At 35.4% G+C, this 20,683-nt stretch overlaps 1 protein-coding gene across 1 annotated transcript; it reads right to left on the reverse strand.

Annotated features, from left to right (window-relative positions):
• Positions 1-4,402: 4,402 nt before the first annotated feature.
• LOC110100420 (RING-box protein 1a) lies at positions 4,403-16,614 on the reverse strand. The gene is made up of 5 exons (XM_020827917.2): positions 16,396-16,614; positions 16,185-16,235; positions 16,009-16,068; positions 4,852-4,923; positions 4,403-4,722 (listed from the first exon to the last, which is right to left on the reverse strand). The coding sequence occupies exons 1-5, from the start codon at positions 16,526-16,528 to the stop codon at positions 4,685-4,687; spliced, it is 354 nt and encodes a 117-aa protein (XP_020683576.1). The 5' UTR covers positions 16,529-16,614; the 3' UTR covers positions 4,403-4,684.
• Between the last annotated feature and the right edge of the window lie 4,069 nt (positions 16,615-20,683).

A 20,683-nucleotide genomic window follows, 5' to 3' on the forward strand; every position in this document is an offset into this window, starting at 1 on the left:
GGGACGCCACCATTGAAGATTATTTGGAGCGAGTTGTCCCTACTCTTGCGCACGTCATCCCATCAATTTTCCGACTACGATTGGATCATCGTCGGCCACCCACCACCCTCATCTCCACCGGCTACCTCTCCGCCAACGAAGTTCTTCGGCACCGTCTTTCTAGTGGTAATATCTTTCATTATATGGTTCATCATTCTCCGCTAAAAGCCTTCAAATAGTTGAGTGAGAAGGCCCTTGAGGTGAACCTCTCATTGTTAAGCGTTGGATTATGTGATTTGTACTTTGCATTTAATATTACTTTGAACTTTGAAAGAATAGTTTTGGTTATTCTCTATTGCACGTCTTTGGCCTAAGCAAGTTAAATATTTCAAATTCTTAACTCTCTTTTACGTGCTAGCATTAAATTTAAATGAGCAAAGCTTTAATCACCTTTCTTTCTAATTTCTAAATGTAAATCCTAGTAGTTTCACATCATTAAAGCCCCTTGAATTGCTTTGAGATTAACGTAGTAATTAATTATATATGTATTACACTCATATCAAAGTAAATCCAAAAAAAATTAGAACTATCCTGCAAAATATCTTGAGATAGTTTTTTCCCATTTACTTGTTGCAGAAATCTGATAATTCCAAAAATCTATAATTATTGCCTTGGCATATTAAGGGGCCAGTTGGAGCAACCCAAGATAGTATGAAAGGGTTGAATTTCTAACACAATAATAATGGCAACCAAATAAATAATAAAAAAAAAACAGTTTAAAAAATTAAAACAATCAGCAGAACTTTCTGCCTAAGGGCATCTCCAACCGAAAATGTCATTTTTCACTCCAAAATGCAGGGAAATCAAAAAATGCCGTATTTCATCTCCAATCCAACGCCATTTTGCCGCTAAAATGGTCGTTTTCGTTCGCGCCTTTCTTCCCAAGCTGTTCGGTAGAGAGAAAAAAATGCCGCAGATGAACAGTGCGACGCCAATATTGGCGTTGCACTGTTCATCTGCGGCATTTTTTTCTCTCTACCGAACAGCTTGGGAAGAAAGGCGCGAACGAAAACGACCATTTTAGCGGCAAAATGGCGTTGGATTGGAGATGAAATACGGCATTTTTTGATTTCCCTGCATTTTGGAGTGAAAAATGACATTTTCGGTTGGAGATGCTCTAACTGAAGCTTCTACTTCCCATCTCCCGTTCACTCCGCCTCGGGAAGCCCCGTTCTCAAGCCCTAGATTCCCTCTCTGAAGCATCAACGGAACCTTCCAGACCGAAGGCCACTTGTAGCTTCTCGTCCATGTAGCCCAGGCGCAAATCGACGTCGCTGCCGAGCCCAACATTGTCCTATGCCCTATCGTCGGTCTTCTTGCCTTTGCCGATCCTCTCCTCCCAACTTTGTACTATGCCCTATCGTCGGTCTTCTTGCCTTTGCCGATCCTCTCCTCCCAACTAGCGGCTTGCAATCGTTTGGTCGATTTGAAGAGGCTCTCAGAGATGGTTGCCAAGGTGGAAGATAAGGGTTTAGGTTTCTGATGGTGCTGAGCTAGGGCAAAGCTTTTGCCCTAGCCGCTCTCTACTAGCTATGCTTGGCTTCTTCCGCGTGCCAAGGAAAGTTCTTTTACTCTTTCGTTTTCTTTGTTACCGAAATGGTGGTTTGTCTTTCTTCCGATCATGATTTTCTGGATGGTTCGGCTAGGTCTCGCTCGTTTTTGGAAGCTTTAGCAGGATCTTCTCCTGGTAGATTTCCTGATCCTATTCGGTCTTCTTTTCGTGGCGTTCTTGCTCTTTTGGTGTCGGAAGAGTTCTTTGCTCTTGCCGAACCATTTAAGTTTTTGCTTGTTAGCTTCATCCCTTCACGGCGGCCTCCGCTCGTGTCTATTCAAAAAATTTTTTTTTTTCAATCTTCGTTTAAATGGTGCTTTCTTTGTGACTGTGTTGGATTCATCTCATGTTCTCATTAAGCTGGAGAATGATCTTGATTATAGTATGGTGTTTTGTCATGGGTCTTATTTGGTTTTCAATTGCTTCATAAAGGTGTCCAAATTGTCTCCTTCCGGTGACATTGGTGATGAGTCTCCCATTGTCCTGATCTGAATCTCATTCACTAATTTGCATACTTATTTTTTCTCTCCTCGTATCTTGCATAGATTGGGGCTTCTCTTTTGTAACCCAGTGAAGGTAGACAATGCCACTGTGATGTGGTATCGCCCCTCTGTTGCCCGTGTGCTGGTGGAAATTGATATCACGAAGAAATTTTCGGACAAGATTTAGTTAGGTCCTGAGAAACTTAAGTATTTCTAGCAAGTTACTATAGAGGATTTTACTCTCTTTTGTCCCAAATGTAAGCGTCTTGGTCATGCTTTTGATGACTGCCGACCGACTCTTGATGTTAGTTTGCATGCTGCTCCTTTGTCTAAGTCGGATTTAAGAGTTTCTGATGATATTGATATTCCTATTGACAAGGGGGATGTTAGGAAGGATACGACCCTTATCCTTCCTACTCCTACTATTACTGATCTGTCTCCTATTGTTTTACCGCCTGTGTCTCGGGATATTTCTATGGCTGTGTCCAGTTGTTTTGCCCATTATTAGTGATCTTGGGGTTGAGTTAATTCCATCTTACAAATTTCAGTCACCGGTTGTCCCTGTTTCTATTGCTTCTATTTGTTCGGGTGACTCTCCTGTTATTTTGGTAGACTCCCCTATCCATGTTAGTAATGACTGTGTTGTGGGTGTGCATTATGTTGGGCAAGTGTCTTGCCCTGCTCTCTCCCCTGCAGCTCCTACACTTGCTGATGTTGTTTCTCCTAATGTAGCTCCTACCCTTGTGGCTGTTTCTAATAGTAACTGTTGTATTAATCTTAGTGATAATCTGATTATTGGTGATGGTGCGGAATTGTCTGTTGATAATTCTGTTTCTTTTGTTGATAGTGGTGAGGAAACCTTGGCTGTTGTTGGGGAGAATGGTATTGTGATGCCTCTAGTGGATGTGCCAATTTCTATCATTTCAAATGCTAAAATGTTAACCCATGTTGTTAGAGATGTTAGGTGACAATGTGATTGGTTACATGATGACATGGCTATTGATAGTGGAGAGGACATTATTGATACCACCTTGGATACGGGCTCACTCAATAATTTTGTTAAGCAACGTAAACGGAGTTCCAAGAAGAAATGATTTTCTTTTTTTGAAAGTTATGGTTATGTCGATCTGAGTTCGATTTTCTTTCGATTTTGTCTTTCCTTTTCTAAGTTTGCTTTGCCACTAGTATTTTTTATTTTATCATTAATTATAATTTCATTGATGTGGCCATTCTTGCGGTCTTGTGATGTATCTTTCTATCTTAAAGAAATTTTTTTAAAATCGATTTTCTATTTTTTCAAAAAAAAAAAAAAATTTTTTTTTGCTAGTTCTTCCACTATGCAGTCCTATATCCATATCTTTCGGGCTTTAAAATAGTCTGATGAATCAATCAAGCGAAAGGGATTAATAGTATAGATTTATAGTCTAATACCTTTTTCCTGATAGATATATTAAATCCCTAATCAAGTATTTCTTACTCTTATATTTTCTTCTTCTAAATCTTAATAATTTTGCATCACACTTATGTACAATGAAAAGAAAATGGCTAACATCTCCAATCATTTTTGACCTACTTATAAATACATAGAAAGCAAGAGACTGTTGTTACCCAATATCCTTCGCCTCCAACTCAATCTTTTTCTCCTTTTACATCTCATCATCAACTTAATTAAGTGAATGGGCAAGTCAGCAGCAAGGAAATATTTATTTCAATAAAAAAAAATATAATCAGATTGTATACAACTGTAGTTGAACACCAAATCCATCTGTCTTTGGCTTCTCTCTTTTATTTCAAACAAGGAGATAGAACTGCAAGCTGCCATAAAAACGTGCCGCATGAAGCTTCTCTCATAATTTTTTCTTGGTTTTGAGTGAGATAGAAAGAGAGAGAGATTGAATTTTTAAAGTTCAGTTCTTTTCAAATTAAAAGAACTTGAAACCATTTTCATCTTATTGTTGCTATGTATCTTGCTTGCTTTTAATCTAAGTCATAGCTTCTCACAACACTGTTTTGCAGCTTAAACCATAAGAAAACCCACTTGAGCACCAATGAAATCGAAAGACCAATGATTGCGAACCTGATACAAAAGATTTTTTTCGGATTTACAAACTAATAAGCAATTATATTATCACAACATACTCCTTTTCATGATGTTTTGACCATGGTGCTTCTCCTTGGAAATTGATTATATCGCATAAAGTTATACCATGAAATACTTCAATTCCATTGATTGAATCCTATGCTGCTTGCCAAAACTGACTCAATCCATGCAGCATAACTCCTTGGTACTAAAAGCTAAAATATTCCTTCCAGCAGTATAAAGCATTTCTTTTGCAGATATAATTAAATTATATTCTATTTAGCTTTCTTACCTGTTCTGGAAGCAATACAGGTTCAAACTAAAATTATGTTGGAAGAGTATAAGCTGACAGCACAAAGTTGCAGCCAAGTAGTCCTATGCCAAACAGCACAAGCAACGATAACAGAATGGCCAATACAGAATATCACTGATTGTGTTGAAATGAATTAAAAAAACAGAAGAAGAAAAAACTACAATAGAAAGAACGTAAAGCACAGCAGCCGCTCCCAATCTGGAGGACACGTCTCAGTTCTAATGACCATATTTTTGGAACTCCCATTCACTGTTGTCTGCATATTAACAAACATGTACCAAAAACCCAAAAAAAAAAAAGAAAAAAGTTGAAGATGAAAAACAACAAAAACGGGTAGACAATAGTTAAAAAAAAAAAAAAAAATAATCAAAACGTAATGCCTTACCAAGTGGGCAAACTTGACGGGTTTTGAGCCACCGACTGATGCAGTGAAAATGGAATGCATGATTGCACACTCCTGTTTTTAACAAAATTTAGCCTTTAGGTCATTCCAAATTATATGAAGAACATAATAAGTCGAACTGGTCAAATAAAAATACAGTTTGGCAGTTAAGCCTGCAAACAACAACTGGAGCTACTACCATCATAATTAAGCTTCGATTTATTACGTTTCGTTTGGGACGGCTTTCTTCCTGCTTTTTAAAGCTGCTTTTTAGTAAAAAATTTAAAAAATTGTACTAGAAAGATGTTTTAAGAATCAGTAAAAAAGCTGTCCCAAACAAAGCCTAAGAGTGTTTGGATCTCAGCTTGCAATGTTAGTCATATTAAAGTGAGTTGCAATAATATTAATTGGTTGTGTAAGAGCTCAGTTTTGGATATTCAGTTCTTATGTTTGATTGGCTGTTACATTTTTACCCACCATCTTATTACTTGTCATTATTTTATTACTATTACACATAAATGTAACTTTCTAACTTATCATGGCATTTAACTTATTATTAATCTATTATTATTAAAAGGGAAAAAGCAAAATTGAAGGTAATTTTCTATCCATCAAAACTCACTCTTCATAAAGATGAGTTCCAGGAATAGCTTTAGAAGCATTTGAATTTACTTCTACAAGTAAGATCCAATCACTTTCTAACGCTTAACAATAAAAGAAATTAACCCTGAATGGAACCTAAACAGGAAATCAGACAATTGATGAAAGAATCACCAAATTTATCACTGCTGCTGACAATTCCAAGCACTATCAACTAAGAAAAGTGCTCACTCTTTTCAACATTTCACATGAAATGAACAGAAAGAAAAATCTTTTCAACAGCTGAAATCTCTTTTTACTGCACTACCACTGATGTAAAACACAATCGAGGGAAGATTTGCTTCTATACTAAATACAAAGTAGGAGGAGATTTTAAGCTTCATGTTGAAACGAGAAAATTCCAAGAAACAATGGCTCGTCTACAATGTAAGCAAAACACACTTAGGTGTAGAGTTGAGAAACCTGATCATTAAGAAAATGGCATGAGCACTAGTCATCATTGCATGCGACTTCGACTGTACTTTCAAGCCCATTCAATCCAAGTAGACACCAATCACCAGCTAAAAACCATAATGACCATGCTCGATAACTAAGGAAGATTATTTAAATTCGCAGTCAAGCTGAGTTCAATATATCTAACACATTAAGGATTATGATCAAGACAAACATTAGCAAATATTCTTTCCAACTTTATCCTTCCAAAAGCAAAAGAGGAGATGGTAAATAGAGAAGACTTGCTACAGACTCTATACGTTGATGGAGCCTCAAGAGTCCAAAGAGTTGAGAGTCAAAATGGTGTTAAAAAGACCAGCATGATGAATCAAGCTAACCATGCAATGAATATCAATTTTAAGGCACTAAACACTGGACTAAGTCTCTGCAAAAAGGGTGACTGAAACACCTACCCGTCTTCTCAAACTCTCAAATTATGATAAATCAAGTCAATGGGCAATATGAAATTTGTGAAGATATATTCCAGAGATATATCTTCAAAGTAACGATGAAAATTGAGATATTTGAGCATTTACAAATTAAGCAAATCCCGAGGGGGTAGAACCAACTCGTCGACCTGGTCTCCAAAACTAATTAACTTGATGGGAGACTAACCTTTGGAGTTATTGCATCGTATTTTTAAATAAATAGAAGTCATGAAAGTTGACGGGGAAACCCCATTAAAGTCTAAGAAACTCTTACTTTCTATGACATATCATAGAAGGTTTGAAATCAAAGTTGTGTAATATTTACTTATCAATAGGGAGCAATTTAGAAGGTCAATTATATCCACCAGCTTGAGATGTGTGATAGAATATAAAGTTGGAAATTTTCTAGAAATCCATGCTGGGAAATGTTGCGCCACGTCAAACTCCCATACTCATGCAAATGCCTACATTTCGTGTCAAATCCCATAAATCCCAGCCCATATTGTATTGTCACGTAATTCCATTTCTCTCTCCCCTTTCTCATCTAAATGAAATAAAATAACCAAAAAAAATGATGGGCTGCCATCACTCCCTCAGTCATCCTCTCTTCTTGTTCATCTCTCGCACAAAATTGCACTTTGTCTCTCCCCTTTCACTTCCCCAATGAATGTTCGACGACATAAACAATAAGGAAAACTAATAAGGGAATTCATTGTCAAATGCCTCGACTACATCAACGGTGTGCAAATAAAAAAATGAGGAAGTCACACATGAAGCTCGCTCAATGAAGGCCTCAACGATACCAACATGTAAATAGGAAAGGAATTCGGACATGGAGCTTGCTAGGACAAGGCTCAATTGAACCAGCAATGTGTGATAGAAAGGATTTTGCGAGGCTTGCGGAGTTTATGAGGCTTGCGGATTTAAGGTTGAATAAATGAGAAATGGGGTTTAAGATTTAGTAGGATTTAAAACTATCATTTTTATTACTTGATAAAATTTAAGGTAAATTCTATCCAATTTGAACTACCAAGCTTATTGGATATCTAACCACACCATCAAGCTTGTCAAACTACGAGCCTCCATGTAGTAGCCAACCAACCACCAATCCTCATGACGCATTGCTGAACAAACTCTATCAATCAATTCATCACCTCTCTCTCTCTCTCTCTCTCTCTATATATATATATATATATATATATATATGAGAAAAAAGATAACAAAAAAGGTAAAATCGTAAAATTGTAGGAATAGGAACAAACATTTAATTATCATGCCCATCACTCCAACGCGGGAGGAAAAATGCAAATATAAGAACTCATGCGCACTATTCCACTGCGTGAAAATCCGTGTGATTTTTAAGCATTTATTGAAGGCCGACGCACATTTTTTTAAGTGTGGCGGATTTGAGGATTTTGATCGCAGAGTTTTATAAAACAATCGAGCACACTTTTTGGGTATGAACTGGTTAAGTTGGTATGAGGCTCAAAATGAATTGCTTGAAGAAGAAAATTACATTATTTTTGGGCAGTGAGAGTTGTATATTTAAGGAAGTTAGAGAAATTCTATCATGTTTGATCTCTATTGTAGAAGCAGATAGACTGCCGAAAAAGGGTTAAATGATATTTCTAACATTAGTTCGGGATATGAATATAAAGTCTTATCTTTTTTTTTTATGTCTTGATAGTACGAGATTTTCAGGATGTATTTTCTAAGGAGTGTCAATTTAACTCCGTACAGAGACAATTTTGTACTGATATATTATCGAGTACGACCCTGATTTCCAAAGCTCCACATAGAATGATACCTAAGGAGCTTCAGAAGTTGGTTGACAAAGGATTCATTTATCATAGTGTGTCCCCATAGGGAGCACCTATTTTATTTGTGAAGAAAAAAGACAGTGTGATGCGTATGTGCATTGACTACAAGGAATTGAACAAAGTCACTATCAAGAAAAAATATCCTCTACTGTGAATTAATGATCGATCAGCTTACTGGATTTTTGGTATTCTCGAAGATTGATTTACGATGTGGCTATTATTAGGTGAGGGTAATGAAGACTGATGTGATGAATACAGCTTTCAGTACTCGATATGAACACTATGAGTTTTTGATCATGCCATTTAGGATGACCAATGCACTAACCGTCTTTATGGATTTAATAAATAGAGTGTTACGAGATCTCTTGGATCAATTTGTTATTATCTTCATAAACGACATTCTAGTTTATTCTACTTCTGAGGAAGATCATGCTAGACATTTGAGGATTATTTTAGAGACAGAGACAGCATAAGCTATTTGCAAAATTCTTCAAATGTGAGTTCTAGCTGAAGTGTATTGCTTTTCTGGGACATGTGGTGAGTAGTACTGATATTTCTTTTGATCCCCACAAAGTTCACACAATCACTGATTGTCTGAGGCCTACTATCATATTTGAGATACACAATTTTCTAGATATGATTGGATATTACATAAAGTTTGTGATGGGTTTTTTCTCATATTTCTACATCTCTGACGAGACTGACTCAGAAATCAGGAACTTTTGATTAAACACCGGAGTGCGAGGTTAATTTTCAGATATTAAAGTATTGTTTAACTTTTGCTCAAGTTTTGGCTCTTCCTTCTCCTTCTAAAACAGAACGATTTAAGGTATTCAATGATGCTTCACTAAGAGATGGCTTGAGTTGATCAAAAACTATGATCTGACTATTCAATATCAGTCTGGTAAGGCTAATATGGTGGCAGACACTTTGAGAAGGAAGTCTTCTAAACTATCAGGTATACAACTCACTTCTGATGAGTATTTGACATGAGAGATAGAGAGATTTCAGTTGGAGGTATTTTCTTCTAGTGATTGAGATTCTGGTATATTGGCTCAGATGATCATTTAGCCTTTCATTGCAAAAAAAGATTGAGGAAACTCACAAGTTAGTGCATAATATTTAAAGTTGATTGATCAAATTAGATATGATAAGAAATCTAAACTACGAGTTTCTATTTCTAGCATTATTTTATGCAAAGATAGACCGTAAGGTTCCTATTTTTTTGAGATCTAAGACGAGAGATTCTGCATGAAGCTCGCTATTCAGGCTATACTATTCATCCAAGATGTAGTAAGATGTACGGATATCTGAAGGGAATGTTTTGGTGGCTTGAATTGAAGAAGGATATAGAAAAGTTTGTGTTAAAGTCTGAGGCATGTCAATTAGTAAAGGCAGAACATCAGCGATCGAGTGATCTTCTACGATCATTACCTATTCCAAAATATAAATAGGAATAAGTAACGATAGATTTTGCTGTGGGTTTTTCCAGATTGAGGTAGGGGCATAATGTTATCTGGGTATTCGTTGATCAACTGATAAAGGCTGCTCATTTTATTCCGATTTGACAGACTGATCTGGTGGTCAGGTTAGCAAAGATTTATGCCAAATATATTATCAGATTGCATGGTATGCCAAAGGTGATTGTGTCTAATCGAGATGACATGTTTACCTCCAGATTATAGAGAGGTATTCAACAGGAACTATGTACGATGTTGTACTTCAATACAACTTTTCATCTGTAGACAGACCATATTTGTTAGTGATGAATGGTGCACCACGACATAAATATTCCAGTGGAGCCATGGTTGATAATGCACAGCGTGACGCGTGCCTTTTAAACATTACACAATAGAAAATAATTATATATATATATATATATATATATTCATTAATATTATTCAGGCTATGCTATCGCTTCGAGGCCCTTCGCTTTGGATGCCGCCATTTGTGCTTGAAGTTCCAATATTCTTTTCATCATATCCCTGAGATCGGCCACCTTCCCCTCCATGGAAGAAATTCTTTCATCCACGGTTTCTTTGATGTGATTCATCTCTCCTTCGAGTCTCTCCTCCAAAGCATCAACTTTGTTGGCTGCCATTATGATCCGGAGTTTGTAGATTCACAAAATCTGGATCTTGGAGTAAAAAAATAGCAACTTCCTCCTTTTTCAAGCAAAAAACTGCTACTGTAATTTGCCGAAAATAGCCCTCCACTGGCCCCAAGACTCGCTCTGATACGAATTTGATAGGAAATACTTGAGTTCACAACCCTAAGGGAATACTTAAGTTCGCAAGCAAACCTATCACTAATTGGACGAAATCAGCGAGAAAATAATCAAAATATGGGCGAAAACATCCCCAAAACAGTAGATTGCACTAAGGAAGCAAAACAAAACACACAGAAAGAAAGATACAAGTGATCCTCTATTCGAGAGGAGGATCATTCTCTCCCAATCTCTAGACACAAGGTCTAGAGCCCTCAAACCTCACAAGACTCCAAGAAAAACTCCAATCTAAGCATGTCTCGCCCTAACCCCTTCATGCCCTTTAAATAGCCCTCTCCACCTCCTTAAAAACTTCCTAAAATAAGATAATATTTAATTAATTCAAAATATATCAAATCTTTTTAATTAATTAAATCATCTTTCCAAATATAAGATAGTATTTAATTAATTAAAAAGATATCAAATCTTTTTAATTAATTAAATCCAAACAAATTGGGCGTGGGCCCCTCCCTTAGGCGGTGTAGGAAGGAGGCGGTTTGACCCGCCTCCTGTATACAAGTGCCGGCCCCACTAGGGCCGACTGAGATTGAACCGACATATCAAATATTTTATAGATCCATTTTTCCTATAGATCTATTTTAATCCATCTTGCTATCGAAGTATATTCCGACAGTACTCAACCTTTCTAAAGTGCCTTGGCCCTCCTTCAAAAGAAATATTTTGCTTCATTTTTTATATTATTTATTATTATCATTATTATTTATATTATTATAATTATGAAATTAATGTGTGCAAATTCATCCTCATGAGTTCCTCATCGCTGATGAAATAGACTTTATCCTCACCTTGCATATAGGAAATATTGTTTTTTATTTTTTATTGTGTGTTAAATTGAGAAATATGGGAGTTCATCCTTGGTAATTTTGACATCCTAAAATCATTAGTGTAGTCCATTTTACAATACAAGTGATCATTGAGCACTCTTCTAGTGTGAACAATACACTTTGAATTGATGTTGTGTACGATACAAGTGTTCATTGAGCACTCTTCAAGTGTGACTAGGGGTGCAAACGAGTCGAGTCAAGCTCGAGCCAGGCAGTGTTCGAGTCGAGCTCGACTTTCAAATGCCGAGCTCGAGCTCGACTCGTCTCATATGTCGAGTGGCTCGTCGAGCTCAATCGAGCTCTGCTGCAAACTCTGTCCCGAGTGGCTTGTCGAGCTCAGTCGCGCTCCAATATTGCGAACTCCTTCGTCGTCATGAGCTTGCCATCGGCTCCGCTCATCCGTCGTCGAGTTCTCAATCGCGTTCGTAGTCATGATCAACTGAATCTAATCCAGACGCGACGTCAAGATCCCGTATGTCGTCGAGATATAGATTCCCGAGCTCTCCATTGCGTCCGCCGTCAAGTCCAGAGCTCGTCGTCGTGGCCGCCATCGACTCCCAAGCTCGTCGTCGCGTCTGCCGTCAAGATGGCGTCCGCCATTGAGATCTAGAATCCAGAGCTCGTCAAGATCTCATCCGTCGTTGAGATCTAGATTTCTGAGCTCGTCATTGCGTCCACCGTCTAGTCCCTAGCTCGTTGTCAGGGCCACCGTCGAGTCCCAAGCTCGTCGTCGCGTCTGCTGTCAAGATAGCGTCCGCCGTCAAGATCGCATCCGCCTTTGAGATCTAGCATCCGGAGCTCGTCAAGGTCGTGTCCGCTCGCAGAGTCGCAGCTACCCAAATTTTTTCTCCCGCCCACTCACACACGCGAGCTACTCGACGAGCCTATGAGCCGAGTCGGAGGTCTGATTGAGCTCGAGCTCGATAAGCCATCGAGCTCGAAATGGTGTTCGAGCTCGACTCGCGAGCTCGAAAAGCTCGACTCGTCGAGCCAGTTACCGAGTCGAGTTGCACCCCTAAGTGTGACCAATACACTTTGAATTGATCTGACATAGTGTTCGTTTTCTAATATTTTTTATGCACTCAAATGAGACAATTGGTTGAGTTGCTTTGTCGAATAGATGTAGGTCAAGAGCTTAAAAATCTTATGTGATGTTGCATCGGCTTTCTAATATTGTAATGCACTTAAACAAGATGGTTGAGTTGGTTTGTAGGATATATATGTAGTTCAATAGTTTAAAATTTTGAACTCATTCATATCCTATAGCAATCTGAATTTTGATTTAATTGTTCACCCTCCGTAACCTTGATTTCCCTCGCACAGTATCTAATTGACAAATCATTCATACATATGAACACTTGGCGACATTCTCTTCCATCTCAATGATATAATGTGAGAATTACCATGTTCAACAATTTTCATCAAGAAATTGAACCATTAAATTTTTAATTAACTCAAACACTTTGATATTTCCATGATCTGATGCATAAATTGTCACCATAGACAATTTAATTGATCAGCAACTAAATTTGATCTTCATATCAACCACCCAACACTTTATCAAGATATCATCATTTTTTTTATGAAATGCTCGAAGCAATTTTATTAAAATAAGTCAAATAACAAGCACCTAGGTGAAGTAAAACTTTATCAAGATATCATCATTAGCCTGATTGTAATCTTATAAAATTTACCCATAAATCTCCATGATATCCTCCAATGATATAATACTTGTGAGGTACTTCACCATTTTAATCATTTTGTCTTAACTCTAGAAATTATATCATTTATGTCCCCATTTTTCTATATAAGAGATCCAATATGTTTAAACCCATCACATAAATATCATTTTATATTTTAATAATATTAATTAATAATTTTTAATATTGCACTACTAAAATTACATACTAAATCTAAGTAACCTATTATCTCAATATTTTCTGCATTGTTTTAATTTTTTACTTATTTCAATGGATATATCACATAGAAAAAGTTTAAAACAAGTTATAAGGAGACATATTAGCACAGATGAACACAGTCATAAACTTAAAAAGAGCAAATGCTGAAGAAAATATTTAAGCCAAAAACAAAAATTAGCTTTATCGTGGAATTTTTATGAGTTTGCATATGAAGATAAGGAAATATTTTTATATAATGGTTTAAAAGTAAATAAATATAACCTTATGCAAGAAGCTAAATTGAAAAAGTAAAAAATCTTATGTATTGGGAAAGTGTATAAGTTATATTTAGGGAAACATACTAGCGAGAATGAACAATGGATAAAAGTGGATAGAGAACGATAAATAAAATTGCAAAGATAAAGTTAGTGCCTTAGTGATAAGTTTATTACTATTAACCAAACTAATAGTGAGAAGATTATAATATAGTTACTTCTTGTGCTTCTTAAGAAAGCTTAAAAAACTAACCATTAATAAAATAAATACCTGAGAAAAAGAGAATAGCTTTTCATTTTGATTTAAATGGGCATTGGCATGTACATGCTAGTAAAAGAAAAGGATCCATGCTGGTGTTCAGAAGAGAGAAATGTGGTGGGAAAAACTATAGTTCAATTTGAGGTAGAGCATATGATCTCATAATAGTGAACCCATACTTCAAAAAAAAAAAAAAAATCAATAACTGTCAGTTACAGAATTTGGCTCCACTATGTCACAAATAGACTAATTTTCACCACAAAGGAAAGAACAACAAATATGAAAAAAGTTGTACGGTAATTTTAAAAGAAACTTACCCAAGAGACTAAGTTAAGCATTTGATGATTTCCTTTGTAAATATAACAAAAAAACCAAAACGGATAAATGTTGTACAAAGTTGTGATACAACACAAATATAAGAAGTGTTGCCAATGTAAAAAGATTGATTGTTAAAAGAGAATGTTAAAAGTTTAAAGCTGACTAAAATTGATGCGTAATAGAAAAAGGGTGTGTCCAATTCATGAAACTCTCAGCAATCTTGGATCTAGATAAACTAGGAAACATATCAAGAAAAATAGATATGCATTTAAATAAGAAAAATGAAACCCATGCAGAGATACGTTAACTTTAAAAAAACTACAAGGATTGTAAAATGATAATAAACAAAATCAAAGCTACAACTAGATATGATTTATGTGACATTCTAGATACAAAGGACAAAAAAAAGTGGTTTATAAAAATATACCATTAAAAACCCAAAAGCTTGTTGATGAAGATATATAAATGAAAGCTTTCGTCTCATATGAGATTTCTTTTAAGATTCACAGGCTAAATAAAGGTATTGGAGGGTTATGGTTAATAAAACTTTCAAGCAATCTTAAAAACTACTTTGATTCTACATGAAAAAAAAGCATTTTAGAGCCAATAGTTAGGAAGAAAGGCATGTATAAGATTGTGTTAACTGTGGGAGAATCAAGCTTATAAGCTATACAAAGAACTTATGTGGAAAAAGGGCGATGGAACCACCGATAAGAAAATTTAAAATCTTCAAGAAATAATATAACTTTATACCAAAACATTAAATAGGGCAATCTTTGTAGTAAGGAATTACTTGGAGAAATATACATAGCAATAAAAAATATTTTTAGCAAGAAACCATGAATCATAAAGCTTAATGTGGCAAAAATGATAATGCCATGATGAATATGTACTACAACCATGAAGATAAGAGTGATGATATTAGAAGGACTATCAAATAACCTATTGAGGATAAGGTTGTAGGCACAATGCACTTACATTTTTTGGAATGTAAAATAAAGAGAAGAATATTCAAGAATAAAGAAAGGACAATAACGTGAAAGGAATACAGGAAGCATACCAAGGTGACATAATTCCAAATTCTACAGAGAATTTGCATAAACTAGATTAAATACTAGAAAACAATAACATGAATGAAACAAAAAAGAAGGATTCAAACCCCACCTCTAATGATGAAAATGGTTAAGTCATGGAATATTTTTTAAATAACAGTATTTATCAAAAATATTCCAACACATTTGCAAACAGTAAGTTTTTTTCTGTTAGGATATTCAAAACTACAAAGTTTATGTTAATAATAAGGGAATAGCACCTGGGCACTTGTTCAATGCTTCAGGGCACAATTTTTTTTATATAATTAGCTAAATATTAGTTCAAATGTCACTGATTTCTAGTAAGAATACACTTTTCCCCAAATCGATTCGCCAGAAAAGGCTCAAATACATGAAAAGTTTGTATGAACTTTAAGAAGATTTTGTTCAATGATAATGAGTTTTTAGTGTTAACTATAAAAATTATGTTGGTTCAAAGTTATTACAATAAGAAATGACAATGCTATCTATATTAAAATGCCATATAATGATTTTTCATATGTCATTGAACCAAATAGTTGACATCTTTAAATAACACAAGACGATATTACAAATGTCACAAAACCAAACAACTCCAAAGAAAATTGGGGAATTTTCATCGAGCTGAAGTTTTATTTCTGATATGAACATGTGGTTTAACAATCAATTTAATAGCATACCTTGTGGTATCTTTTGCTTTATTAACAAGACCAAACCAAGGTTAAGTAATTCAATCAGAGCATAGATGCACGTATAAACAAAACAACATCTACAGGAAACAAAGTGCTGCCGCATCAGCATCAGGAGAAGCACTCAAACCAGCAAGTATTTAGAAGAAAATCACAAGTTATTGAAAGAAAATTCAAAATTCATGATATGAAATGCATACCCCAAGCCACAGTGCACTCTTCACTCGTGGCACTTGCTTGATTGGCCTGACATTCAATGCCTGCAAAATTTCACAACGGCAAAGCCATTGAAACCGCAAGCTCAAAACTCATCCGGAATAAATCACTGAAAAAAATAAAGCAAGAATGAAATTTTATAAGCAAGCGAAAGGCTCACATAGATCCATGATGTGGTTTCGGCAAATTGCACAGTTATCAACCACAATATCTGCGAAATTATAAGCCAAATACAATTAATTTATCAGTCGGTCACTGGCTCACCGGTCAGAGAGGAACTAGGAACCGTAAACCCTAACCCAGTGAAGGAAACAATTTCACGAAATCCAAGCCCAATAAGGTAGGGCTTCACAGGGTATCAGATAGCGTACCCCAGGCCCAGAGAGCGACGGCATTCCATTTCTTGATCTCGAACCGCTTCGGCTTCCTTGATGACGACGGCCCTGCGCTGCTCGACCCCTCGCCGACGGGAACCATGTTGATGTCTGTGTCAAGAGTCGCCATCGATGAGCAGACGCACCGGGATAAGACCGAGTTCGGAGGTTCCGACGAAAATGGTGCAGACGAAAAAATTAGGGAAAGTTTTTACATGAATAAAATATATGTTTTTATTTTATTACTTGACAGGGTGTTGTTTAGCAGGAATTTCTCTGAGGAGCTGGAGCAGGTGGTTAAGCATTTGAAGGGTAATATATCATCAGGTATGGACGGTAATTATTTATTCTTTCATCAAAAATTACTGGTCAGTTATTAGTGATGATGTTTGGAATGCTATCAAGTCTTTTTTTACTCTTGGGAAGCTGCTTGGAGAGAAACAAATGTAGTCTTGATTCCTAAGACTAGTAATCCCTGCTTGCCTTCTAACTATCGTCCTATTAATCTTTGTAATTCAAATTACAAGATTGTGGCTAGTAGTCTGTTGAACAGGTTCACTAGTCTTCTTTCTAAGATTGTTTCTGAAGTTCAATATGCATTTATTAAAAGAAGATCTATGTCTGATCAGATTTTACTTGCCCAAGAGATTTTTCATAAGATGAGGTTCTCTAGTGCTAAGAAGGTGTTTTTGGCTTTGAAGATAGATATAGAACATGTCTATGATAGTATGAGTTGGGATACTTTATATCAAGTGCTTGAGAGGTATGATTTTCCTGAGAATTTTTCTAGCCTCATTATGGAGTGTGTAAAGAATCATAAATTCTCCATTATGGTTAATGGAGTTAATTATGGTTGCATTGAAGGTAGGAGTGGATTAAGGAAAGGTTGTCCACTCTCCATATATTTTTATTTTGTACGCACAGCTTTTGTCTGATGCCTTTGATCAGGAAGATAAAGGTGTGGGTATTAAAGTGGCTTCGTCTACTCCTTTGGTATCTCATTTGATGTATGAAGATGATGTGGTGGTTTTTTTTATGCTAGTTGGCAAAGCTTGAAGATTGTTAAGAGGATTCTTAATGACTATTGCAAGTGGACGGGTCAGAAGATCAACTTGTTGAAGTCCTCGATCCTGTTTGGCAACTCTGTGAAGAAGAGAAGATGTTGTAAATTGGCAAAAAAAAGGACTTTAGGAAGGTAAATGAGATGGAAGGTAAATGAGATGAAATATCTTAGGGTGAAAATGGTGTTGAGGAGAAAAGTCTTTTCAGATTTCCAAAACCTATTGGCAAGGGCAGTCAGTAAGTTGAATATGTGGGGTAATAAATTTATTTCTCAAGCTGGAAAGCTTACTTTGCTCAAGTCTTCATTTCTTAATTTACCTCTTTTTCTATCAGCTCATTCTTTAATTCCTATGGGGATTTTAAATGACTTAGATGGGATGTGCAGAAATTACTTGTGGCCTAGTAATAATGGTCATCTTGGCTTGCATTATGTTGCTTTGGAATGTTATGTGTATGCCTAAGTCGAAGGGTGGCTGGGGTTTGCAGTCAGTTATTGATAAGAATATGCCTTTGAGAGCCAAGTTTGCTTGAAACTACATTTCCAAACCAAATTCCATTCTTAATAGGTCGTTGATTGCAAAATATGGGAAGGATCCTTGGAGTGCAGATAGGAGGAAATGTCTATCATCTACTTGGAAAATCATTTTACAAGGTGCTGAGGTTTTACATCCTTTGATTAGATGGAAAATTGGACCTGGATTGAAGATCAAAACGCTGAAGGACAAATGGATTTTGGATAGGAGGATTGATAGGTTGCCGACCTTTGTGGATAGTTCTATATTGGAGGATTGTATTTTTGCTTTTATTACTAGAGGAGTATGGAATGTGGAAAAACTGAAGTGGAATTTTGGTGTTCAGTTGGTGGAGCTAATACTGGAGATTCTTATTTATGCTAATCTACGGGATGACCAAGTGGAGCTGTTGTATAGGTGTTCAGGTAAAATAGTCACTGCTCTTGCTACAGAGAAATTGTTTGACGATGCTGAAGATGATGATTACTTGATCTGGTTGAAGAAGGTAAAGCTTAGAAACCGTGTTGAGTTTTTTTGGTGGAGGTTGAAGAAAGGAGCTATTCCATCCAAGGCTTTTCTCTACTATAGAGGATTGGCAAATACTGAGGGCTGTCCGAGAGGCTGTCCATTCATAGAAGATGTACATCATGTGGCTGCTCAATGTGGGAAACTGGCTCGGGTTCTTGTTATCCTTGCTAAGTGGGGTTTTCATTTTCCAAAGCTTGATTCTTTTGAATTTTTTTTAATGTTTCTTCAGCAATGTTCTTTGCATCAATTTCTTGGGAAATTTGTATTGTTCGACGGTTTTTCTATGTTGGCAAAGCAGGAACAAGGTTGTTCACAGTGGCTTTGAGGATTGTGTCTCTCATTTGGCTGCTAATGCAATGAGCTTTGCATCTGCATCTACATCTTTTAATTATGATCATATTTGGGAGAGTTGGGATACTAATCAGCTTGTGAAGCTGTCTCGCCATTCTTTGTATCCCCCTCCTCCTGGATGGATCAAAGTTAACTTGGATGCCTCACTATCAACTTCCAACATGGCAGGCTTTGGAGGAGTGATTCGAGACATCAAAGGAAGGTTCCTAAGTGCTTTTGGGGTAAGCTTGGTGCATTGGGATTTCTCTCAAGTTGATATTATTTCTATTTCTTCCCTGGGCAAATTTCTTCAAGATTAGATGTATGATTGTATAGGCATTATCATTGAGGGTGATAACTTGAATGTTATCAAATTATTTCTGAATTCAATGAATAAGGTGGAATCTGAGGTGGAGGGCTTGGATCCGAAGGATTTCCTCTTTCTTAGAGACTTCAACCAAGTTATTTTTTAGCATGTGAGAAGAGATTGTAATAAGGTTGCCGATATGTGCTAAGTTGGCTCTTTCTTGCGATTTTTTTTTGGGAGTCTCTCAATTGTAAAAAAATTTCTCCTTCTTTTTTAGCTTTGTTAAAGGAGGAATTTAGTTATTTGTAGTTTGTTTCTAATAAAATGCTTTGGCAATTTCTTCAAAAAAAAAGAATAAAATATATCTTTTTACGAATATATTATGGCACATTATCATATAAATTAGTATTAGGAGGTTTTAATAAAATCAGATTGGATCGGCTAGATCAAAGGTCAGATGTCCAGTCTAATTCAAAAAAAAAAATTGAATTCGTATTGAACCAGGCTGAGCTGATCGATTAGAATGGGATGGTTCTATTAAAATTTATTTTTTAAAAATTAAATTAAAAATAACATACGTTAATTTATTAAATTAATTTAAATTTCTTAAATAATTTTATTAAATATGAATATTAATTTCATCATATATAATATATGCATGTTATCTAATATAATGTTTTTTATATAAAAAGTGTACACTTCACACTGTATAAAGACTTGAAGGCAAGTATCTCAAACTTTCCTATGACATGTGACTTTAAATTATTTAATTATTTAATTATATTGAGAGGTAATATATGATAATCTGCTGAAAAGTATAAAATTCAAATTTTTAGAATTATGAGGTTTAAGGTTGCATTATCATAATTATTTAAATAATTTTATTTATTTTAATAGCATTATTATTTATTATATCATTCGGTTCAACCCCAATCTTTTTGGTCGAACCATGAACCTCTCATTTTTTCGGTTCGTTGCCCAGCCTGATTTTCGCAACCTTGGTTTTTATATAACAATCATAAAATTTTTCTATATTTTTATATTTAATATATGAGTTTTATATTTATTTATATAATATTTAAATTTTTAAATCATATTAAAAATTTAATTAATATTAATGTATTTAAAGTGAAATATGTATTCATACATATGCTTTGATTTGATTTTGGTAAACAAAATAATAAATAATTATAAAGATTTAAGTGTTAAATATATGAATACATAAGAATATTTTGCTATATATGTATATCCCCCTAAATATTATTGCATGCGATGAATTCATTACAATATGAAAAATTTATGTCTTAATTTTGCACGAATATTTTACATACATACAACTAAAAAACACTAGAGATATTAAATTTTTTAAGTTAGACATTGCTTAGTTAAAATAATCAACTTTGTAAGTGAACTTATAGTTCACTTTTCCCTATATGGAAAAAGAATTATAAAATTTATAACACTAGCTTAACTTTAGTTTAATGTGGTCGAAAGTTTTGGAGATGTAGTTAAGAGTGCTGATAATATTTATTTGATGATAATCAAG

Source organism: Dendrobium catenatum, unplaced genomic scaffold, assembly GCF_001605985.2.
Source record: "Dendrobium catenatum unplaced genomic scaffold, ASM160598v2 fragScaff_scaffold_357, whole genome shotgun sequence".
In the NCBI taxonomy this organism is placed as follows: Eukaryota; Viridiplantae; Streptophyta; class Magnoliopsida; order Asparagales; family Orchidaceae; genus Dendrobium; species Dendrobium catenatum.

What these genes read in the sequence shown, in the direction of transcription:
- LOC110100420 (XM_020827917.2), bottom strand. Translation starts at nt 16,528, where the DNA reads ATGGCGACTCTTGACACAGACATCAACATGGTTCCCGTCGGCGAGGGG. An exon ending in AGAGTGCACTGTGGCTTGGG is followed by an intron (nt 4,924 to 16,008) that starts GTATGCATTTCA and finishes TGTTAAAAACAG; the next exon opens with GAGTGTGCAATCATGCATTC. An exon ending in CCGTCAAGTTTGCCCACTTG is followed by an intron (nt 4,723 to 4,851) that starts GTAAGGCATTAC and finishes GTTAATATGCAG; the next exon opens with ACAACAGTGAATGGGAGTTC.